This window comes from Felis catus, chromosome D1 (genome assembly GCF_018350175.1).
Source record: "Felis catus isolate Fca126 chromosome D1, F.catus_Fca126_mat1.0, whole genome shotgun sequence".
Lineage (NCBI taxonomy): Eukaryota > Metazoa > Chordata > Mammalia > Carnivora > Felidae > Felis > Felis catus.
Genome location: NC_058377.1, coordinates 39,249,685 through 39,275,051, shown reverse-complemented (window position 1 = coordinate 39,275,051; position 25,367 = coordinate 39,249,685). Strand labels below are relative to the sequence as shown.

The 25,367-nt window shown below is 43.1% G+C and overlaps 1 protein-coding gene across 2 annotated transcripts in view; it reads left to right on the top strand.

Moving 5' to 3' along the window:
* The first annotated feature begins 2,518 nt into the window (after positions 1-2,518).
* The window catches only part of PIWIL4 (piwi like RNA-mediated gene silencing 4), a 45,836-nt gene continuing 22,987 nt past the window's right edge, over positions 2,519-25,367 (top strand). For both annotated transcript variants that reach the window (XM_019811620.3, XM_019811619.2), the window contains exons 1-9: positions 2,519-2,682; positions 3,875-3,953; positions 6,680-6,805; positions 8,723-8,937; positions 13,979-14,100; positions 15,519-15,599; positions 17,100-17,297; positions 19,050-19,161; positions 23,527-23,650. In XM_019811620.3, coding sequence (XP_019667179.2) covers positions 2,614-2,682; positions 3,875-3,953; positions 6,680-6,805; positions 8,723-8,937; positions 13,979-14,100; positions 15,519-15,599; positions 17,100-17,297; positions 19,050-19,161; positions 23,527-23,650 — 1,126 coding nt within the window. In that variant the 5' untranslated portion in view covers positions 2,519-2,613. The remainder of the gene's footprint in view (positions 2,683-3,874; positions 3,954-6,679; positions 6,806-8,722; positions 8,938-13,978; positions 14,101-15,518; positions 15,600-17,099; positions 17,298-19,049; positions 19,162-23,526; positions 23,651-25,367) is intronic.

The window sequence follows — 25,367 nt, the reverse complement described above, 5'->3', positions numbered from 1 at the left end:
AATCAGGTTCTTTTTTTTTTTAAAATTTTTTTAATGTTTATTTATTTTTGAGACAGAGAGAGACAGAGCATGAACGGGGGAGGGGCAGAGAGAGAGGGAGACACAGAATCGGAAACAGGCTCCAGGCTCTGAGCCATCAGCCCAGAGCCTGACGCGGGGCTCGAACTCACGGACCGTGAGATCGTGACCTGGCTGAAGTCAGACACTTAACCGACTGCGCCACCCAGGCGCCCCAATCAGGTTCTTTTTATAGACATTTTAATTGTCACATTTAGACCATTTATATTTAGTATGATTATTGATATGTTTGGATCAAAATCTACCCTCTGGCTAGGTGTTTTCTATTTGTTCCATCTTTTTTTTTGTTTTTTGTTTTTTTTGCTTTCTCGAGTTAATTGAGCATTTTTTATGATTCTATTTTATCTCCATAATTGACTTATTATTTATTTATAACTGTTCTTATAATTTTTTATTGATTGCCATAAGGCTTACTAATATATCCATAACTAGATTCCACCATTAAATACCGTTATAGTGCTTCCTGCTGCATAGTGTTACCTTACCTTATAATAGTGTATTCCCAATTCCTCCCATTTCTTGGCTATTGTCGGCATGCATTTTATCTTTATGTATGCTATATAATACAATACATATATGCAACAACACATTGCTACTATTTTTGCTTAGGATTGCTATCTTAGAAAATAAAAATGCAAAAATATGCACTTTATTTTACATTTATTTATTGCTAGACTCTTCATTTCTCTATATAGATTCAATTTTCTGTACAGTCTCATATTTTCTTCTACTTAAAGACTTCCTTTTTACATTTCTTATAGTACAGATTTGCTGGCTTTGAATTCTCCGTTTTTGTTTCTCTGAGAAAGCGTTAATTTCACCCTCCTTTTGAAGATATATTTTCTGGCTTTAGAATTCTAGGTTTACTCTTTTTTTTTTTTTCTCCTTTGGACACTTTAGAAACGGGACTCCTTTGTCTTCTAGCTTGCTTGGTTTCTGATGAGAAGTTTGATAAGACTCTTATCTTCTGGCAAATCGTGGCTGGTTGGAGGCCTCAGGCTCTCACCACATAAATCTTGTTTTGAGGTTGCTTGAATGTCCTCTGGATATGGCTGCTGATATTCCCCAGAACAAGTGATTTAAGAGAGACATTCAGGAGGAAGCTATAGTGTCTTCTGTGACCTACTCACAGAAGTCACATAGCATCACCTTTGCCACGTTCTCACATAGAAGAGAGTCACTAAGAGAAGCCCGTGCTTCAAGGGAGGGAATTGCACTCAGCCTTCGGAGAGGAAGAGAATCAGAGAATTTGTAGATACACTGAAAAACCACCACACGGTTTAAAGAGTCTCACTCTATAGGGGCTTGTGAAGTAAATTTCCTGCCCTTTCCCTTACCTGTGAAGGTGCTAATTTGATTTTTTTTTTAATTTTTTTTTTAACATTTATTCATTTTTGAGACAGAGCATGAATGGGGGAAGGTCAGAAAGAGAGGGAGACACAGAATCTGAAACAGGCTCCAGGCTCTGAGCTGTCAGCACAGAGCCTGACACGGGGCTCGAACTCACAGACCGCGAGATCATGACCTGAGCTGAAGTCGGACGTCCAACCGACTGAGCCACCCAGGCGCCCCTGTGCTAATTTGATTTGAATGGCTCAGTCATCACTGTTCTTCTGTTCACTGTTCTTACCAGTGGCCCTTTCCATGTGTTAACAGTTACCAGAGTTCCTAACTATCCTTTCCTGAGAGGGTATTCTATATATATATATATATATATGAACATATATATGAATATATATGAACATATATATGTATATATGAACTATACAATGATAACGATTTTTAATGTGAACAGTACACTCTATAAAGTCAAGGAAAGAAAATACCATATAATGTCCTTGTAAACTTAGGGCAGGGAAACTTTTCCTTTGGAAAGACTCCCAAAGCACAAACCGTGGAGCTTTGACTCCATCAAAATCAAGGATCTGGGTTAGATGAAGGGCTTCCTAGTTCAAATTAACACGGAATAGATCGGGGGTAGTTATTTGCAATGTTAAATAAATAAATAAATAAATAAATAAATAAATAAATAAATAAAATTTCTTCCAGATCGCAAAGAAAAACACGAGAAACCCGATTTTCAAAAAAGGGCAACAGATGAAACAAAAAATGGCAGCAGAGGTAAACAGACAACTCACGGAATGGAAAACGCTGTGGCTGTCACACCTAGGTGTTAACGCACACTAGTGAGCAGAGAGGACGAAAGGAGACCAGAAGTTCGATGCAACCTTACACACGCAAGACGGGCAAAACCCAGACGGGTGGACGATGCCAAATTTGGGGGGGAAGGGTGGAGAGCAAACGGAAGTCCGGGCCTCCCCCTCCCCCCACCCCAGCCACGGGCCACGGGCCACGGGATCCCGGTGGGCGGTGCACGCCCCTCCACCCACGCGCGCCTGCGTTGCGTCTCTCCCCACGGTGCGCCCCCCCCCCCCCCCCCCCCGGCGTCACAGCCTCGCCCTCTGGCCGCCGTGGGACGAATCTCCTGACTGAGACCTCGCTGCCTTTGAAGTCGCTGTGCTCTTGGTGGCGAACATGAGTGGTCGCGCCCGCGTGAGGGCACGAGGCAGGGCCCGCAGCCCCAGCCCCGCGGACGCGCCGTCGGTGTGTAGAACGCGTGGCCCACGTGGTCTCGCTCTCGCCTCTTCTGCCTTCTTCGTGGACAGCGCGTCCTTCTGCGCTGACCTCTCCCTGTCTGCTGGGAAGGCGTGGCGTATCTTCCCTTTCCGCTTTGAGCCTTCCCGGGGTTTCTCGCATTTTTCCCTTCTGCGGGGGGGGGGGGGGGGGGGGGGGGCGGAGCGGTCTCATCCGAGGAAGATATTCGTGGAGATATTTTGCTTAGCGAAGGGTGCTGGGAGCTGGAGGCCGGTGTGTCAGTCTTTCCTACTTTGTGAGTGTTGCTTAATTACTTGACTCGGTTCTAAGTCTCCTGGTAAAAAATTCCTGCACCTTCGATAGTACTCTTATAGGGCATATAGCCTGATATGATTTGTCTCCCCAATTCATGCATAAAAATGAGTAATTTCAAGCACAGATGTGGTTTAGGTTCGATTGCTATTTCTCGACACACAAGGCAGCGAGGTTAAATTGGCTGGCAAATCAGCAACTTTTGAGCGATGTGACTTACTCCTTGTCAGTCCTTCGAGCAGTCTCCTAGACCAAAAGTACTCAAAAGTGGGTAGTCTGTGGTCATTGTGCCTTTACTTTCATGGCATTGCTTTCTCTTGACTTCATGCATTTTTTTTTTTTTTTGGTAGTCCAAGATACTTTTCGTCTTGAACAACAAGAAATAGTTACTGCGAGAAGAGAAAATATTAAGGGTTCTCTCCGTCTGTTTTATGAACTAATTTGGGACCCATTTATTCAGGAGAGTCCTCACCCGAGCTAGTGAGCCAGGTCGCCTGGGCCCAGTTTATTTTCTTGCTACTAACGTGTTCATGTGTGGAGGCTGTGAAGGCAGGAGCTGTGTGTGTTCGTGGGTACCACCTTCTGTGTGATGAATTTCCCCGGGGCAGGAGAGTCACAGCTGCCTCTCTATACCTCCAGGGTGTGACAGCAGCGTCTGGCTCACAGTCAAGATTAAGGTCTGATAAATGGAGAAAACTATAGCTTGTCCTTGTCCTTTTTTTCTAGAATGGGCAGTCTCTTAGCATCTCTCAAGCGTTTTCCCTGTTAGCATTGGCTCATGGTAATCTGATGACTTAAAACATGATACAGTTCTTATTTTGTGTTAACCTTTGGGTTTATGATTTAACATCTTAAATGTAACCAAGGTGTTTTTTTCCTCCTATTTTAGCCTACGTCTGTTGATATTAGTGCCAGTGAAGCATCCTCTACTGGTGACTTTGCGGGAACAAGCACGATTTCCCAGACACGTAAGTGCAACCCCGTCTGTCCCATCCGGCTCCTCTCCATCTGAAGGGAACAGGAGTGACCACTCAGCGTTACAGCAGCAGGCTCACTTCTCAAACATTCCATTTACCTTTTCTTGGAGGATCCCGTGTTTGTGTGTTAGGTTTCTTTGGGACTCCCCAAACACAGTCTGCTGCTGAATTTCCTGAGACTGTTTGGTAGTTGGGCGTCCACAGGCACCAGGAATCCAGTTTTCTGATCTTTTCCGTTCACTGAATAATTAAAAAACATTTTTAAAAAATTCTTTATGAGGGGCACCTGGGTGGCTCAGTTGGTTGAGCGTCCAACTTCGGCTCAGGTCATGATCTCGCAGTTTGTGAGTTTGAGCCCCGTGTCGGGCTCTGTGCTGACGGCTCAGAGCCTGGAACTTGCTTCGGATTCTGTGTGTGTGTCTCTCTCTCTCTGTCCCTTCCCCACTCACGCTCTGTCTGTCTGTCTCTCTTTCTGCCCCTCCCCCACTCACGCTGTCTCTCTCTCCTTCGGAAATAAATACACATTAAAAAAAATTTAAAAAAAAATTCTTTATGATACATAGATGCCCATGCCATCACCCTGCAGGGATGGAAGAAACCTGGCTTACCTATGGCCACTGCTTTCTTCTTTTTTCCCCACGCACGGTAGACATCACCATTTGATGGCAGCTCTCTCCACTGCAAACCCAGATTTGGCCTCAGGGTCTTGTCAACATGCTACTGCAAGTGGCCGCTATCACAGTGTGGGGTGGCGTGCCCCTACGCTGGTTTGCGAGGGCCGCCGTGACAAAGTACCGCGGACTGGGTAGTTTGAACAATAGAAGAGTGTCATCTCATAATTCTGAAGGCTGGAAGTCCAAACCCACGGCGTCCACGGAATTGGTTTCTTCTGAGGCCTCTCTCCTTGGCTTGTAGATGGCTGTCTTCTCCCTGTGTCTTCACATGGTCTTCCCTCTGTATTTGTCTGTGTCTTGATCTCTTTTTATGAGGACACCAGTCATATTGGATTAGGGCTCATGCTAATGGCATCATTTTAGCTTAATTACCTCATTAAAGACTCCATCCCCAAATACAGTCACATTCTGAGATATTAGGGGTTAGATCTTCAACATATGAATTTTGGGCCACACAATTCACCCCATTCGACCACTGCCAAAACCTGTTAGCCATCTCCCTTGTTCTGACTATGAAGTGATTGATTGATTGCTAACAACCATGTAAGCTCGAAGCACTGAGGTGCTCCCAGACTCTGTGAATCAGCAGTCTGTCCACCATCATGTGCCTGGCTCTCTTGTTCTCCACCAGGGTTTTTCCAACTCTACTGAAGGACCCTCTGTGATCTGAGCTCACAGAAGTGAACTGGTCCCTCAGAAGACCTGTTCTGAGAGGCTGCACCTCAGGCCCAGCACTCCTGCCACCATTCAGAGGCTAGTCCAGCTTCTCTTGGGAATTTCTTTCCATGCCTGCTGCCCATCACTTGCGACTAGCAAGTGCTGGAGAGTGTTTTTTATTTATTTATTTATTTTTAAAAATTGTGGCAAAATATACACAATGTAAAATGTACCATTTTAACCATTTTTAATTGTATGACTCCATTGGCATTAAGGATATTCACGTTGCTGTGAATCACATCACCAGCACCAACTCTGAGTGACTTTTTATTTTTTAACCTTACAAAACTGAAACCCTACACTCATTAAGGAATGACTCCCCATTTCCCCCTCCCTCTAGCCCCTGGAAACTACCACCTTATGGTAGATTGATTTTTTAGAAACTACCCAACACCTTTTGAAACCAATAGCAGTGAAAGATAATGGATAATATAGCAAGAATAATTTTTATAAACACCTTTTTAAATTAAATAAGTTTTGTGATTTTCCTGGGAGACTCAGACTCCACTGAGAAGGGGATGAACAGCGGTCTTGAGCAAGTGATGGTGTCATTGGGGGCAGTTGCAGTGACTTTGTCAAAAGACAGTAGTCAAGTCAGAGCCCTGGAGATTGGTGATACTATTACTTCCTAGTAATACTACTACACTTACTTTGTGACGATGTTCTATATTTTTCTATTTTCATATTGTCTTTGAAGTACCAATGTTGTATCCAAAAAACCAGCATCTCTTCTTACCTGTTTAAACAGAAAATGTTCATTTGGAAACAGATTTGACTTTCATACTTTCCAGAACCTACGAGTAAATAACATGCCCCAAGTGGAAATGCTGGCTTTCATTTCCAAGGGAATGATCTAGAATAAAAACTGATGGCAGTGTTCTGGGCATTTCAAAGTAAGAGATTCAGCTCCAGTCTGGGAAGAGGTTGGTGTAGACAGTCTTAGTCTGTGACTCTTAAGGGTGTTTGTTACACAGGAGTTGAGGGAGGGAGAGCTACCCCCCATAAGTGAGTGTGGAGAGGGGCCTAGGAGATAGAGCTTTTTCTCCATAGCCAAGAGGAGGAGCAGACTAGACCAAAATGTTATAAGGTAGAATTAACTCATCGCTTTGTTATTTCTAACAAAACATACCATGCTTCCTTTACAATTGTCAGTTTTTAGGCGGATGACTCCTGTATAGTCATGATTGTTTTCAGCAGTGTGGGCCAGTGTTAATTAAAGCCACAACAATCTGAGCTTTGGTTATCAATGCGCTTTTGATATAGTAGTTGTAAACAATATCACTGGAAAGAAATAGGAGACGTTATGGCATTCTCTTCATATTTTAGATGGTGTATCTCCTGGTGATGCAAGATGTCCTTTCACCCAAAGAAGCGGGAAAAGCAGACGGGACTTCACGGATCTGGATGTCTGTACCAGAGAGAAACTGGCCCATGTGAGAGATTGCAAAACAGGTACCCTCTCTACACGGTACTTACTTTGTTACCAAAGCTTGCTTAAGGAATTTTAATTTCTAGATCTAAAGTAAACAAGTTTATGTAGTGACTTAAAAGATACTTATTGAACATCCCTTACGTTCGAGGCATTATCCAGACACTAATTGAGGCTAAAACAAGCCTCAGTTCTCTCCTTTATTAGTAGAAATAGTAACATTTCCCCCAAACATTTCACTTGTTCAAAAGATTTTCTCCTTCCACCTGGGATAGGGGTTAAAAGAGATGTGCTGTCTCTTTTCCAGCACTTTTCCTATATGGGAAATAATAACCTCCCTGGACTTCAGCCGTGAAAAGAAAGATCTAGCCTATTTTTGGAATTCCTAACCCAGTTTCCAGACTCACCCTTGAAATTGCACCCAGAGTTGTGCGCACATGCATTTTGAGGAAAGTAGGTCTGTTGTCTTCATTAGATTGTTGAGAGGCTTTGTGATACTGTCCCAAAAGGTAAGAGAGACTCCCTGAGGCAGATCAGTTTTCTTCAAACTCCTTACAACCATGCAAAAAAAATTAAGGGGTAGATATATTGTTATCTATATTATATTGTATGGCTAACATACACACGCTAACACAAAAAAATTGAAACTAAGTCTCATGAGACAATGCTTGCCCTTACTCTGGTCCACTCTGTTGCATTCCTGTCATTTCGTAAAACATAATTGGTCATCTCATATATTTCCATAACTTCAGCACTAATGGGTCATGATTACAGTTTGCAAACACTGGTATAGATGATTTCCAAGTGTCTTGCCAGCTCTGATGTTCTAGGATGACTCCTCTTTGTCCACGAATATGAGCAGCTAAACTATGTTGCCATTTCCCAGGATACAGGAAAAGAAAAGAAAGCTTTTCTTTAATTAAAAGAGCACAATTAGTTAATTCCTTGCTCCTAACAGATATCTACCGTATGTAGAAGCTGAGGAAATAGGCATACATGATGTTTTTTCTTTCTTACCACCTTGGGGGCTCATGTTTCCACTTCCTCCATGAAAGAAAGCAAAATAGTGCCCATTTGGTATAATTTTTTTTTTTTTTTTTGTAACATGAACACTGGATGATTCCCTATAAGGAGAAGTTGGAAGTAACTCCGCATTTGTGCCCTCCTAGATTCTGTCCTAGAGGGAATTAATGCCATCTTGAGCACAGAACAGCTATATTGAAGCCAGCTCTGAATTTGTCCTGTAGGTTTTGAAGAAGTGAATAAAAACTTCTGTAAGGGATGCAGTTTCTGGAAGCACACATGGCCTCCCTGTGTGTGCAGAAAACAGAAACCCAGAGGCCTTGTCTGTTTTTACACATAAAAGACGTGTGATTTCTTTTTCTCTCCCCTGTCCTGCCCCTCAGTCTCTTCCCTGGGACTTGTAGAGTGGTGTAACCACTGATTGAACTGTTCCAGAATTTTCACAAGTATGGGGGTTAACTTTTGATTGTCTGGATTTCCAAGGGGCTGGGAGCTGTGTTCACGGAAGAACCGGACATTTCTTTATAATCCAAGAGCAGCATAATTTCAGAGCAGCATCTGAAAATATTACCTGAGCCAGTTTGAATTTCAGATGCAGAGCTGGAAGGGAAGTGTTGGAAGGAGTCCTGGGGTAGTTGGATTCTGACGCTTCTCTTTTCCCAAGGAGAAGAATGTCCGTGTCTTCTCTTATGTACTTATGAGGTCTGCTTTACACATGATCCCTTTTAAATTCCTAAATGTGTGTTTGTAGGACTCTATAAGGTTACCAGGCTATAGGTTGTTAGAGCTTGTCTTGTGTCACTGACACGAGCAACAACTATGCAGGAGCAAATAAAATTGTTAAATGATGCGATCATTATTAGCATGGTGTGATTTTATTTTGGTTTAAAAAAATGTTTTTTATTTGTCTTCTTCAGGTTCCAGTGGAGTGCCTGTGAAGCTGGTCACAAACCTCTTTAATTTAGATTTGCCCCAGGACTGGCAACTATACCAGTATCACGTGACATATGTTCCGGATTTAGAGTCTAGAAGGCTGAGGATTGCTTTGCTTTATAATCATAGGGAACTTTCTAACAAAGCGAAAGCATTTGATGGTGTCATCCTTTTTCTCACACAGAAACTGGAAGAAAAGGTACAGTGTGGTTAATGTTTATACTTGCACACACATGCGTATACTTACACTCATCCATGTATATTTAAGAGGTTAGCTGATTGTCTTAACAGTTGGAATGAGTGTTTCACTCTCTCCTTTCCTCTTTCCTGTTCCCATGCCTGAGAGCAAAAAGATTTCCTAATTAAGACCTCATCAGTAATTGATTTCTTAATTAAGAAGCTGATGATCTGGCATTTAACAAAATAAGAGCTGTAATACAAACACTGATTTTTTAACTACTACTTATTTTTTTAAGGCAAAGAGTCCTTGAAATAGGCATCCTTTTTAAACTTTTCCCCAAATAGATAAGACTTTAAGAGGGGCGCCTGGGTGGCGCAGTCGGTTGGGCGTCCGACTTCAGCCAGGTCACGATCTCGCGGTCCGTGAGTTCGAGCCCCGCGTCAGGCTCTGGGCTGATGGCTCGGAGCCTGGAGCCTGTTTCCGATTCTGTGTCTCCCTCTCTCTCTGCCCCTCCCCCGTTCATGCTCTGTCTCTCTCTGTCCCAAAAATAAATAAAAACGTTGGAAAAAAAAAAAAAAAAAGACTTTAAGAAACACCGTATAGCCTATGGATGGCTTCAGAGCTTTAAATTTACTCTACATTTTTTGCTCCTACACACTTGTATCTGTGAGTCCAAATAACTTTATATCCGTTTCTGATTCAAAAACTGTCATTTCTTTTATCATATGAAATGAGTTATTGGTACCAGTTTTAAGGATTTGTTTTAATGGTGTGATCATGGAAAATGGCAATTGCATGATTCATATTCCTTTATCCATGTTTTTATACCTTCAACATTTTCACTCCTAAAATATATTGTTATTGACGTTTTTATCATAGGCTTTGTTCGGAGGCAGTATTAAAATCACTACAACGAAAAAAAACCTCATCAGTAATTGATTTCTTAATTAAGAAGCTGACGACCTGGCATTTAAAAAAAATAAGAGCTGTAATACAAACACTGACTTTTGAACTACTACTTTTTTTTTAAAGGGGACGTGTCCTTGAAATAGGCATCCTTTTTAAACTTTTCCCCAAGTAGACAAGATACAAACCAAAAAGAACCAGTTTTTTTATAAAAAATTAAAATGGAGCATTGGATTAAAACTTTATGCTTCTATTCCTGAGAAAGCTTAGTCTTTTAGTTCAACATTTTGGACAGAATAATACCAAGGCATAAATTTAAATTTCTGGACTCCACATAAATCTCTGTGCATGTCTTCAAGAAATGCATTCTTTTCATTTTTAAGAGAGTGAGAGCGCATACACACAGTAGGGGAGAGGTAAAGAGGGAGAGAGAGAGACTCTTAAGCAGGCTCCATGCTAAGTGTGGAGCCTGACACAGGGCTTGATCCTACAATTCTGGGATTGTGACTTGTGCCAAAATCAGGAGTCGGTCGCGTAACTGATGGAGCCCCCCAGGTACCTGAGCAAATGCATTAATGAGCACTTTGGGGGCCTATATCTTTTTACAAGAGCCTAACATTTATAGGAGCTACTTGAGTGATTATTTTCTCTGGATATGGAATTGAAAGTTGTACCATAGGTTTAAATTTGGTGGCTTGGAAAATCCAGATGTGTAAATTTAGAAACACTTGAATTCATCCTAAGTCCTTACTGATTTAATATTTTGTTCTATGACCAGATATTGATAGCACGCTGATACACGGCGCCTCTCATACTTGAACGATACATATTTCAGGTGTATTGTTATAATTAAAAATCATCTTGTTCTTGTACATACATCTGTAGTAACAGTAAATTAGATATGTTAGTATTATATACCCACCTCGAGTAGTCCAGCTTATTTCAATTGTAACCAAAATGGAGAAATTTTACTCTACAGATGCTCGGAATAAGTTAATATTACTTGTTTCCCATTCAAAATGAGCATGCGGTATGTACCTTATTGTTGGGGGTGGAATCTAATGAAGAGGCAGCTGAGTAAACACCTAGTGAGACAAGTCAGGCCTATCGATTTTACTTCCCAGACACAGGTGATACGGGATTTAGACAAAAGAGTGTTGTCTTGTACCTTATCGACATATGACCTGCTACCCAGTGACAGTGAACTAGAAATAGTAAAAAGAAATAGTGTCCCAACAAACAGGTTACTATGTTCACCTTTTTATTCTGGTCTTCATTTGTCTCAGGCTTGTCCGGCACTCCCATCCATCCTCTACACACTTTGCAGGGTGCTCATTTTTGTTCAAAGAGCCCCTTCCACTAATCATTCATTGTACTCCCACACAGTGCAGTTCTAGAAGTCCTGTTCTGCTGCTCCCTGGCCTTCCGCTGTCTTGCAGACCCCATTTGTGTATCTGTGGCCATGACCTGGATGGCTGTCACTAGTCACATCTATTTGCCATTCTTATGCATTCATTCCGCACTTCGAAGGGGCCTGGTGTGTGACTGCGATCATAGAGGAAACCAGGAAACCGGGACAGATAGAACAAGGTTCTTGTCAAAACACTTCAACTTAGCGCTAAGGTCATTTCCAACTAAGTACAGCACAAAGTTATTTATAAATGAATACAGGACAAGGTGACATTATTGAGTGCATGCTCTGCCAGGCTCTTTATATGTGTGATCTCGTTTAATCCTCTCATCACTCCTGGAGCCTCAGAAAGGTTAAGTATCTTGTCCAAGGTCTTTATAGAGAGGTTGATGAAAGATCGTTCCCAGCAGGATACTTGAAGGGAAGCAATACTGGCTCCTAGGATTTGGATCAATGCAGGGGATGAAGGCGGTTAGAGGGAATTCTGAGACAGAAGGACAGGAAGGAGCAAAGGCACAATGATAGAAGGGGAGGGGCATGTTTTAGAAACTTCTGATCATTCAGGTTTAGCCAGGAAGGAATGGAAGTTGTGCCTCTAACGTAGGGAGGATCTTAAATGTCCTGGTGAGGGATAGGGACTGCCCTCCATGGACCACTGAAGCCTTTGAGAGAGGGTTTCCATGAGAGCTGTGTTACATTGCAGTTGCTCTCATCATATCCCATTGAATGGTTGGCAGGAGAAAGGGGGAAGATTGATAAAGTGCCCCTGGAAAACTGTGGGCAGGGTGTCAGAGGGGCTTGAAGAAAGGTACAAAGTGCTGCCATTTATTTAACCTTCCTGAGTGCATGGATAAGGATAAGGATAAGGTCAGTGAATTATCTCATGTGATTTTCACAACCTGTGACTTGGGTGAGACTTCCTCCCATTTTAGAGATGGGAAAACGTCTTAAGGAACCATAGTAGCTTGCTGTATATCACAGGCTGTAAGAGGCCGAGGACCAAGGTTTGTTCAATTCCCAGTCATGTGCTCTTAAGCCCTGTGGTAAATAACTGGAACAGCTAAACTAGATAAAGGTGTTGTCAGTGTAGAAGTGCTAAGACTTGCCAGCCGATTAGCTGGTGGATTGACAAATGAAAGCCCACTCTGGCACCAGCAGCCCCGGCACTGGATGTGTGGGGATGGACATTAACAGACACAAGAGCCAAGGAGTTGGCATTTGGTAGGGAGGGTATAGGCAGCATTGATGAGTTTGCTTAGAGGGCTGTTAGGAATGCAGATCCCAGATGGAAGTCTGAGTGGGGATCACTGCTGTCACCCCCACACCAGCCCCTCAGCCAATGTCCTTTGTTGTCTGAAGCCTTTGTCCTGAAGTCCCTGCGGCAGTTTGAGAGCATCTTGCCTGCTAGACTTCTCTCGGATGTTGATGAGCTCTTCCTGCATCCACCCCCTTCTGATTTCTCTCAATTTTATTTGAGGAAGAAATCATTTCATGCCCTGTGAAGGGACCTGTTTCTCTTTGTTTCCATGCAGTAAACCATTCCTGCCCTATTTCTGGTTGAACCTGAAAGTGATTGAAATTACACTTTATAGGAAGTAGGGATAAAATACATAAATACCTGTTAATGAGCTGACCTCTTCTGATTCCTTACCCTTCTGAAAGATCATTGGTCATTGATTTTTATTGACTGATTTGATCATTCTTTTATTCCAAAACCCTGTACCAAGTCCTATGTGGTCTAAAAAGTTTTACATTTCTTGGGGAGCTGGTATAGAAATTTTCATGCATTCATTCTTTTGTTAGAAGATTGTTCCAAATAATGAGAAGCATACGAATTTCTCTAGATGTTTCTTTTTTTTTTTTTTAATTTTTTTTTCAACGTTTATTTATTTTTGGGACAGAGAGAGACAGAGCATGAACGGGGGAGGGGCAGAGAGAGAGGGAGACACAGAATCGGAAACAGGCTCCAGGCTCCGAGCCATCAGCCCAGAGCCTGACGCGGGGCTCGAACTCACGGACCGCGAGATCGTGACCTGGCTGAAGTCGGACGCTTAACCGACTGCGCCACCCAGGTGCCCCTCTAGATGTTTCAAAAAGTAATAAAATCAGGTTCTCTATCTGTTTTCACGTCTACTGATTACTCCCCTCTTTCCTCACATTTACTTCCACTCTTGCAAATCTCCTCTCCTTATGTTTCTTCCTCTATTCTTCTCTGTTCTTCTGTTTTGTGAAAAACAGTTGAGAGACTGTCTTTTGGAATCCACAAACCCAGAATGGGCAGGACCGTCCACATATAGGCTTCTGGGTGTCTGTGAACACCCTGAAAATAAGTGTATCATTGTGGCATACAGGTATGTAAAGTTTTCTTGGGACAATGCCTGCAACTTTAATCAGACTCTCGAAGTGATTTGTGACCGCCCTCCCCCCCAAGTTGCCTCCGCTCCCCCCACCAAATAAGATGAAGAAACCTTGCTCTGGATTTCTCTTTGGATCAAGTCTCTGTACCCTAAGCCTGATTTTGATTCTCCATTAAGATCTTCCATTAAGAGGAGAGAAACGTGTTGCTTTTCTAGGATTAGCAAGATAGAAAAATCCTCCAAGTGTAATGTGATTAGATTATTACATTACTAACACCTGCAGTTTTGTTTTGTTAATGCATATTAAATTGTGATGGCTGTATCATATCTAATTTTTCACACCCGGGGACAATCTGGAGTGCCTATTAAGTGCGTCTTTTCCCAGGTCACGGAGTTGTCAAGTGAAACTCACAGAGGCGGGACTGTAAAGATGACTATCACTCTGACAAGGGAGCTGCCGGCAAGTTCCTCCGTGTGCATCCAGGTCTTCAATATCATCTTCAAAAAGTGAGGCACCCCACGTGTTCATTTAATTGAGGCTAGAGACACCTTTCATCACGGAGCCAGGGTGTGACGGCTGTCAGCCATCTCGCGGGCCACCTGTGAGCAGCAGTGTCGTCCGCGGGGCACTTCCCCGTGTACTTTCACGTACGCGTGCAGTACTATGCCCGCAGTCCCTCACAGCCTCTCACTGGCTCCCATCTTGTCATCCAGTGCTCCTTGAGTGGGGACAAAGAGCTTAAGGGTTGTGATGTCTCAGAGATAGCAGCTGTGGGTGGGGGAGGGTTGCCTTTTCCTTACCCTCTCTCACCCTCCACCCCAGGCTTAAATATTCTCTGTTACTTGTTACCAGCTGCTTTCTGCTCCCGCCCCACCCTCAGCCCCCTGCCCTTCCCCCCATGAACCCCTGCGGCAGAAGGAAGGGTGTGATTACACCACTCAGTGTCCTTGAAATTGATGCAAGGGTTACTTGCTTCAGTGTTATCTGGGATGGGGGGTGAAACTCCATAAAATGCAGATTTCCTCGACCCTCCCTGGACCTAGTAAACAGAACATCAAGAATGGGGCCTGAAAAATCCATATTTTGAGTACACTTTCTAGATGACACACGGCAACACAAAGGCTTGTGAACCACAGTTTTCCACACTGCTGGTGTGGACCAGCAAGATGATATGTCCAGAAACCTTTGACACCAGCCCTTTGCTCAATAATGGCCTCTGGACAGGAGGAGGACGGAGGAGTTTGGTTGTTGGGTTGGGCACATAAAGGAATCCACCCCCACCCCCAGATGTATTATTTCCTAATTCTAATCAGACATCTTGCTGAGCAGCCTTAGGTCATATGTTCAGTATGGTCAGATATGCAGGCTGAGGCTCAGTGTCATATGATAGCCAAAATCATGGAGTTATAACCCATGTTTTCTGACCTGAAATGTTTATACTTCCCTCATGCGGTGGGCAGCCTCAGATCAGTGATGTGTCCAGCTCCACGGGTGACCAGGATGTTAGTTGCTGAAGAGGCAGCCATGCCATGTGGGGAGCTTGGGTAGCCTCATGAGAAGCCGCTTCCCCACCTCAAATCAGAGAAGACATCAGAAGAGCCTTCAAACATGGCTTGCCTCGCTCCATCCATGCTAACCAGTATGTGACAACCACAGTCCTATTGGTGACCACGTACTTAGCGTTGCAGTTAAGCGAGGAGGACAAAAGCAATTTCAGTGATACCATTCTCAAATATGAGGAAGTGATAGTTCTCATATACACACGCGTGCTTATATTTAGCATCCAAACCTTCCAGCGCTAGCAGAATGAGAGTTCTATACTTTCTACATACTCTTATCGGGATGTTCAGCATGGGTACAAACTTAGAATTATACCGTTATTAACTGATGTTTACCAAATATTTAAAAATATATATACTTGCAGGATCTTAAAAAAGTTGGCCATGTACCAAATAGGACGGAACTTCTATAAGCCTTCTGAACCAGTGGAAATTCCCCAACACAAGTAGGTTTATTTATATTTTCTGTTACTCTGAAATTGTGGTAACGTGAAGAACATAATTTACGATGCAATATTACGCGATGTTATGCCATTATGCCTCCTCTGAGAGACTGTGTATTATGAAAAGTAATGGATTTTTTTAATTTTCAAGGTTTTGTTATAGAATGGTGAATGTCAGTGTGAAGCTAGCAGCCTGTTTTCTTATATTAGTGTGCTAGATCATTATCATAAGTCGTGGGAGGAATTCAGAAACTGAGTTTTTTGTGCATGACAAGTAGTAATGAAAGCAGAATAAGCTATATTACGTTATACCACATATTGATACTCTGCTTTCTTGCCGACAGGAAGTTTGGTTGATGTTGGGTCAGCAGAGGTCAGACGAACCAGTCAACTAAACGGGGAACACTTTTCACTCTGAACTGGGGAGTGGTTGCTTTCGGGAAGGTGGTCAGCTATGTCTGCAACGGGTTGTCAGCTCTCCCAAATATGTGGTCAAGCTAAAGACAGAGAGGCAGTGGGTAACCCAAAGACAGATGGGTAAACAAAGGAAGGAGTGCATAAAAGAAAACGAGGGGCACAGTGTTTAGCCTGCTGGCAGGTAGGGAGAACATGGCGGGGTTTCCATATGTTAGTTCAGTGTGACAGAGTAGTCCACGGCAAGCACCCTGTTGGTGCTCTCACTTATCTCCCAACCTGGATTAGAAATTCTTGTAGGTCCAGTGTTGTGCTGGGCTGGAGTGGGTGCCCAGCGCACATGCTTGTCCTAAAGGCTGGCTGTGAATCAAGTCCGCAAAGTAAACTGAAACAATTAAAAAAAACATATTTGCCTGTTCTTTCATGTCTCTTCCATAAATTTTTCTTTTTTAAGACTTCAATCCATGATATCCATGAATGTAGAAAGGAGTTGTAGCCTCTGCTGTGGTGTCCCTTTGTGTGTTTGCATGTGATGCATTTAGATTATTTCTTGCTCTCATGAAATCTGTACACTGTCTTCACCGTGGAGTCTGCGTGCTTTTCTGAACCTTGAAGTTTTTGTGCTGGGACGCACAACTCCATAAATGTAGTAATCCTACAGCTGTGGCTCCCAACCAAGGGCAGGTTTGTCCCCCAGGGGTCATTTGGCAACATCCGGAAGTATTTTCGGTCGTCACGGTGTGGAGGCTATGCCTGCCTTCTGGTGGGTAGAGGTCAGGGGATATTGCCAAACATCCTGCGGGGCTCCGGACGGCTCCTGACACAGAATGATCCAGTCCCAAATGTCGGTAGTGCCAAGGAGGGGGGATGCTGTTCTCTGGGATGCATTTATCATAAATATATGCTTAAAGACACTCCCCAGCTAGAAATAACTAAAGATTCTAGTCAGCAACTGGAAGAAATCAGACTGAAGAAAGAGTATTCTATAAAATCAGGAAAATTGGAACGTAAAATCAAATCATCACTAAAAATGTTTATTGTTTTATGATAGGGCATTTCAAATTTATCTATCTATCTATCTATTTGAAGGTTGTCCCTTTGGCCTGGGTTTGCTATTTCTGTGTCACGGTTTGAGAGCAGGCTCCTGTTTACTGCTGATGTGAGTTATAAAATACTCCGGAATGAGACTGTTCTGGAATTCATGACTGATCTCCGCCAGGAAACTACTATGTCCTGCTTTACCCAGACGTGTGAAAAACGGCTGCTGGGTCTCATTGTCCTTACAAGGTAAGAGCCTGCATTTAAGAAAACTTCCTGAGGGAATGAATTCTTTTTTTTTTTATTTTTTTATTTTTTTAATGTTTATTTTTTGAGAGAGAGAGAGAGAGAGGGACAAATTGTGAGCAGTGGGGAGGGGCAGAGCGAGAGGGAGACACAGAATCCAAAGCAGGCTCCGGGGTCTGAGCTGTCAGCACAAGAGCCCATCACGAGGCTTGGCTTGAACCCACGAACCATGGATAATTATCCGAACACTGTATCCAACTGTGAGATCTTGACCTCAGCCGAAGTCGGACACTTAACTGACTGAGCCACCCAGGCGCCCCGGGGGAATGAATTCTTTATGCTGTTTGGGAACAGGAATAGCCACAGGGCATTGTCCTGAGCACAGATCTGATCAGTTTACTGGCCTGTTTAGACCTGGCCATTCTCAGTTGACTAGAGTTCAGACTTCCTGGAGTGGCCTTCAGGGACCGTCCACTCCTCACAGGGCCCTACAGCATCTCTTGCTGCACCCCTCTCCCCACTCCCGAGAGTCTGCACTTTGCTGTTTCAGTGCCCTTGCCTGGATTTTCCACCCTTAATTCTGCCTTTTTAAAGTTCTATTTCCACAAAGTCCTGCTCATACCTCACTGCTTTTCTGAAGCCATCACCTGTCCACTCAGCTGGAAGTACTCAGTTACCTCCCCTGTGCTGTTCCCATAGCACATTGCTCATAACCCTTTTATTTCATTTTATTCCGTCACAGGAGAGAACATCAGGTCCATGTCTCTTCTTCTCTGTAAGATTAGAGGGGCTTTAAGACTAAGATCTTTCAAATCCCGAGGTTTATCTGCATATAATTTTCCCTGCATGCACATTGAACTGAGTTAAACACGGATAGGTTAGGTTGCTTCCTGAGTACCAACCACAAAGCTTACCGTGTCCTTCTTCAGTCCACAGACAGTTCTTCTAGAGGACGTGTTAATCCTCTTTCTAATCTGGCTTGGAATTTACACTTCAAGTTGTTTTTTCTGGGTTATATAGCAGGGCCATAGGCCTGGTTGTCTTCCATACCACCTGAGGAGAGAAGGCCACCCCTTGATCCTCTTGTCATGATTGCCAAGAATTAGCTTATCACACTATTCCAGAGTAACCTTGCAAAGAACCAAGAGCCTAGGAGACAGCGCTGACAAGGAGGTTCCTGTCTTGAGGCTGGGGCAGCATGCAAGAATATTCCAGGCCACACAGTGCTGCAGGGGGAAATAGACTTGAGAAGGATCTTAGCCAGCCTGCTTTGCAGTTTGGCTGAGGGCCAGCCCTCGATGGGCGATCACGTGGGATACCCAGCGGGCATGGTTGATCAACTTTCTTCAGGTGCTTTTTAGCAGAAGAACTATCTGGGAGCTCAAAAACTCTGAGTGATACCAGAAGCTGATGGGAAAGCTTTGAAAGTGGGAAAGCTTTGAGCAATGCTTCACCCTTTGAACATACAGGAATAATTTATCTGAAGTTAGAGTGTCTCTCATTGACAAAGATTATGGTCTAATGACTTCCTTACCAGTTTTGTTGGAGAATGGAGGTCTTCCTGTATCCTGAAGAGTTAATGAACGCTCTTCTCAGAGAAGAGCCAATCATTAAAAAAAAAAAAAAAAAAGACTATTCTTGTATTACTATTGTAATTTCTGAAATTCTGGAGTCTAATACTTTGAATTAAAGCTGTAGTGAAATAGCCGCTTGTATGATTTGGAAACATTTGTGAAGATTTCTTGCATTTCCCAGATACAATAACAAAACCTACCGCATCGATGACATTGACTGGTCGGTGAAGCCCACGCACACCTTTCAGAAGCAGGATGGCACTAAGATCACCTATGTGGATTACTATAAGCAGGTTGGACTGTTGTACTTTATTCTCGTCTCTCTTCCTCTTAGTTTAGAGAAGTCTCTCTGTTCCTTTCCAGAGCTAACAAGTCCCCCAAATTGTCAGGCTGAGACAGCTTCTGACATAATTCTTCGACTTGTCTCTTCCCCTCCAAGCCTGCCTTCCCTGGCTTGCCTCAGACCTGATCCTGTCTCCTGTTGTCCTTCTTCCCGTAGTCTGAGTAATTTCCCTTTAAAGCGTATCTGATAATGTCATTTCCTTGCTTAAAGTTATTTCCATGACTTTGTAGTACCTTAGAAGCCAGTCCTAAGCTCCTGGGTAAAGCCCCTTTATGATCTGGCCACTTCCTGCCACTGGAGCCTCATCTGTTACCACTTTCGTTTCCTTTGCTCTGCTGTGCTTATGTTTGTGGTTCCTTTAGTCAGTTACTCCTACCCACCCCCCACTCCCCTGCATCCTCATGCATGTTACTTCCTCTTCCTGGACTCCCCTTCACAGCCAGCCAGTCAGTCATCGACACCCTTCAATACTCAGCTCAGCCGTCAACTCTCAGGCAAGCCCCATGGCACTCTCCCCAGGGGCCCCTTCCTGCATTTAGCCCCATCACATTATCATGGGCAGGATGTGAAGGGTCTGACTTCCCTCCTGAACTTTGGGCTCTTTATTTCTGGATACCCAGGGGAACACGGTGCCTTGCCTTGCACGTAGCAGATACTCAAACATTTGTTGATGGAATCTCCCGCTGCCTCCAGGAGCGTGATTCACAATTATCACCATCACTGTTACCTCTACCCCCACCTTCCCCTCTGAGTTCCTTACAGAGGCTCCTTCTCTTTCATGTACAATCGTATTTCAGTCTCCAGAATCTCACAGATATTTCAGAAAACGAACACATAGCAAAAACTCTTCCTTTCTATACTTTCAAGAATATATATGTATAATTTTTTTTTCCTTAGCTGATTTCTTTGGAAGGTCATCTTCACTGGCTCCAAGCACCTCTTCTGTTCTTCCTCCCTGAAACCTCCGTAGTCTGGCATCCAGTCTGCTGCTATGGAAATAGCTCCCTTTAAAGTCAAATTCAGCTACTGAACTTATTGTAAGGGGCTTTTTGTGGCACGTGACACCAGTGACCACTCCCACCCGACTGAGTGGCTCTCCTCTTTGACTCTTGGGCACAGCCCTGATGGCTCCCCCCCAGATTTTGTTGTTGAGTTTCAGCTTCCTTTGATGCTTTCCCCTTCCCTTCCCTTCAGGTGTTAAATGCGATTATTCACCATGGTTCCCTCATATAGGATCTCCTCTTCATATCTCCAGACCTCTCAAATACAGTATTTTTGCCCTTTTTCATGAATTATACTTATTTCCATTTTCAGACCATATTTTCATGAATGTCCTGCAGGCATTTCAGACTAACATCATCCATTCTGAATTCGTTGTCTTTCACACTGCCGTTTCTCCTTGGAAATTCAGCCTCTTGCTTCCGTCCTCTTCTTTACCCTCACCTGCTCATTCAGCTGTCACCAACATCGGTCCTGCCTTCTTTATCTGTGGATTCTCCCAGGACCCCATCTCCCTTCCCGAACCGCTGCATGAATGCAAGACCACTCACGGATCCCCACCTGGAAGATTTGGGTCACCCCCTTATGGTGCCCTTGCCCCAGCTTTGTCTTCGCTGTGCCCTGTTATCCTCACTGCCACCAAACACATCTTCCTGAAATGCTACCCAGAAAGGTGGTTAAGAGCATAGGCTATAGAATAAGGTACTCCTGGCACTGGCTGTGTGACCTTGAGCAAATCACTAAACCTGGAGGGTCATCTGTGAAGGGGAATCATTGATCTGCCTTCATGGGGCCTGTAGCGCAAGCATAGAATGAGGTAGCCATGCCTACAGAGCTTTTAGCCCAGTACCTGCACATGGTGAACACTGGATAAATGCTGGAGACCCGGCCCCTCTTTTCCCAGCCTCCCCTTTCTTCATCTCTGGCATCACACACTTTGGTCCCATCTCACCTTTCAGCCTCATCTGTCACCGCATTGCCACCAGTCACCCCATGCTGCTGTCACCCCATCCACTCGCTGTCACTAAATGTTTCTCAGCCTTTGCTCGTGTCCACTAGACACTGGCATAAATCCACACCACACCTTTCCCCTTCACCACCAGCTAAACCCTTAACTTGCAAGTCACGTGTCACCGCATTTGCAAAGTCCTCTCTGACCTTGCTTCCTGTCACATTCACAGAAGAGCTAGTGATTCTCTTCTCTGAGCACTTGTATCACGCATCATGTTGCTTCTAGAATGTCTTCCTTGTAGAACAGGGATGGCATTTGGCTAACCCGTGATGAATAGTGCCTAGCAGAGCATCTTGTGCATGATGCGCTCCATAAGTGTTTGTTTATTAACCACCAAGTTTGTTGAACATTTGGGTTTCTTTCCTGCATGATTAAATTTGTTCTTCCTTGAACAGAGGTATTTTTAGGACCTGTGACGTTCTGAAAAGAGAATCATGGTAAAATCCCACTCACTTTCTTTGTAATGAGTTGTGGTTCACTGCATGCATGTTGTAATTAGGGAGAAAAAGAAGGAAATTGTGCCAATTCTAGAATGTCTTCCTCTCTGTCCCAGGAAAAGGAACACTAAATTACAATTTAGACAACTCTCAAAGTGGACATCTTGATTTTGACTTTTATATTTCTCCATTTTATTTTATCATGAAAAATATTTTCAAATGCTAAGAAAACTGGGCAAGGGAGAAAGTAAAGATTACCTTATGACACAGTTTAAGGGAGACAGTTCTTGGCCACGTGCCAGGTAAATGTAATACCCTCTTCCTGGAACATGCCCCGGCGAATCTTTATACTCCCGTATTTTCTTCAAGGTGCTCCTTTGGGCTCTGCTTCCTTCGTGAAGCCTTCCCTGATTTACCATCCATGTATTGTCTTCCTACCACCACCTTTCTGCACAGGGACCCAGTACTGAATGGTGTAATAAGCAGAAGGTCCCAAGTCTTACAGGATAAATCCTGGCTGTGCTGATTCCCAGTTCTGGGACCTTGGGAGGGTTGTTTCACTTCTCATGATATTTCCTCGTCTGTGGAGGGGATGAACTAGTATCTGTCTCATGGGTTTGTTGTTAAGATTAAGTGAGGAAAAGTAGAGGTGCTTAGTATGTCATCCTTGTACTTCTCATACCTTGTTTGTAGAGGGTGTAGTTGTATCAGGGATTGTGCCTCTTCCATCTCTGTGTCCACTGTGGTAGTGGCGTGAGATGTTTACTGTACTGACGAAGCCACGTACCAAACTCTCCTTCTACGAAGACTTCGCCAAGCTTTTTAGCTATAGCATTCGTTGCAATCAGCACTTCAAACTGCAATTTCCTGAATTGTTTTATTTTAATGACTAGGAGTCCTTACTGAATAGAGAAACTCTCACTTCTTGCCTCCTTAATTATGATTATTGATGTCGGCATCACATAGTGCCCAGGCATTTTGTAGATTATAATTCCAGTTGTTCTGTCATTAGTGTTGAGTAAATTACACCGGAAATGAGTGGTAATTGGAACCTCTGCTGTTGGAAGGTAAATGAACTTTTGGCAAGGTGAGAATGTTGAAACTCAAGGTTAGGAAGGGAAAGGGGGTGGGATAGGAGTGAACAGTTGCCAAGGACTCATTAGAAACCAGACACCATGCTAGTGGTTTATGTCAGATGCCTCTGAGCTACCGTTCACCTCATTTCATAGATGAGGAAAGGTAAGTAACTTCCCCAGTGTCACAGTCCAATTAAACAGAAGAGCCAAGGAGCAGGTTCACATTTGCCAGACTTCAAAGCTGCTTCCCTATAACATCAGGCTGTCCTGGAAATTAAGGAGACAGTCATGCTTTTTTGGGAAATCTGAGGTTCATTCATTATAACCCACACCCCCAATTTGTGTATGGATATTTTCAGAATGACTATAGATGCTCAGAGCCAGTTAGTTACACATGGAGTTGCAGGACTCAGCCATCAATAGTGGAAAGGCTGGCACTGAGTCCCCTCCACTGGGGCCACTGAACTGTGTACACAGCCAGCTGGAGGCTGTTCTGACTCTGGATGAGGCAAGGAAATAACTTCTCTTCTGTTTTAATCTACAAAATGCCTGGGCATCGCATTGTAAAAGATAATCATTAAAACCATAACACTGACTCTGAGAAGTAAAAGACGAGTCCTAGGAGGGAAGTAGAAATGAGTGGGTAACCATAGGGATTCCTAGGGATTTTTTTTCTTTATTGGAAAGATTTATCTATTCACTTTAGGATTACCTTGTGGCTTATAAGCAACGATGCTTATTTTACAGTGTTTCCATATTAATTTTTCCCTCATTAATCTTGCATTCTATAGCAATATGATATTACTTTATCTGACCTAAACCAGCCAGTGCTTGTTAGTCTGCTGAAAACCAAGAGAAATGACAACACTGAGCCTCGGGTGGCCCACCTGATACCCGAGCTCTGCTTTCTAACAGGTAACGTTTATGCTTTATACTCTATCAGTCAGGCTCTTGATCCAAGGCTCAAGGCATATGTTCAAAGCATATCAAGGCTCAAGGATCCAGGCAGTGGGCAGCTAGTGGAGTGCCAGAGCATTCATTTAACCCATGGACGGTGGGCCCGCTAAGTGATGTGTTTTATAGAGGAAAGTGGGAGGGTAGAGTGCCCTTTGGAAATTGCTTGGCACAATAAGGGTTATATGCTTTTTTAATCTCACGCGTTCTGTTTGTTACTTTGACATAAAAGAGGCCACCAGATATTTTCTGAAAACCAAGCTTCTCTTTTTTTTACGTGCGCTATTCAGTCTTTTATGTATCTTGAACCACTTCATTGAGGTAGTGATTGACATGTCAAAAGCTGTGCATATTTAACTAATACCATTGAATGAGTTTGGGGTGAGTGTACACTTAGAAAACCGTCAGCACCCTGAAGGTCGTAGGCCTGTCCTTCACCTACCAAAGTTTCTTGCTGCTCCAATTATTATTATTATTATTATTATTATTATTATTATTATTATTTTGACGCACACTGTTCTATTTGACTTCTGTATGATTTAAGTATAATTATAATTATCTCCATTTTATAAGTGAGGGAACCAAACCTTGCAGATTGCTTTAAGTCCCATGCCTTTTAACAGGCAGGATTAGGATTTAAACTTTTACCTGTCTGATTTCAGATCTTAATTTCTTTCTTATGGTACCTCTCACCCCAGAATAAGAAAGGGGATTCTAGGGAGTCAGTTAAGCTTAGAAGTAGAAACCTTTACTATGATGTTATCCAGTTAGAGAGCTAAAAGGGAGTAGCCAAAAAACCAGTGTGAGTCAACTTTATTTGTGAGAGACTCTAGAGGTGCTAGTAATTAATAAGAAATAAGCTCTCAAGGTCAAACTCTTCTAATACAGGGATAGTTTACAAATCGTAACACCATGTATACTGTTACCTCAGGGCCTTTGCATTAACTGTTACCTGTGCCTGAGTATTTAAAAAAATTTTTGTATTTATCTTTTTAATTCTAGTGTAATTAACATACAGTGTTACATTAGTTTCAGGTGTACAATATAGCGATTCAACAATTCTGTACATTACCCGGTGCTCATTTGGATAAGTGTACCCTTCCTCCCCTTCATCTCTTTCACTTATCCCCTCACCCACCTCCCCTCTTGCAACCACCAGTTTGTTCTTTATATTTAGGTGTCTTTCCTTTTGTTTGTTTCTTTTTTTTTCTTTGTTCGTTTTTTGTTTCTTTCTTAAATTCTATGTATGAGTGAAGTCATATGGTATTTGTCTTTCCCAGTCTGACTTATTTGACTTAGCATTATATCCTCTAGATCCATCTATGTTGTTGCAAATGGCAATGTTTCATTCTTTTTTATGGCTGAAAAATATTCCGTTGTGTATGTATGTGTACGTGTGTGTATGTCTGTATATACACACATACACATATACACACACCAGATCTTCTTTATCCATTCTTCTATTGATGGACACTGGGTTGCTTCCATATCTTGGTTATTACAAAGAATGCTTCAATAAACGTAGGATGTATATATATTTTCAAATTAGCGTTTTCATTTTCTTTGGGTAAATGCTGGATCACGTAAAACCAAGCTTGTTTTTAACATTTTTGAGCTTCCCTAGCATAGGAAGCAATATGACTTTGATTTTCTTCAGGTACATTGTTTGCATGGTACC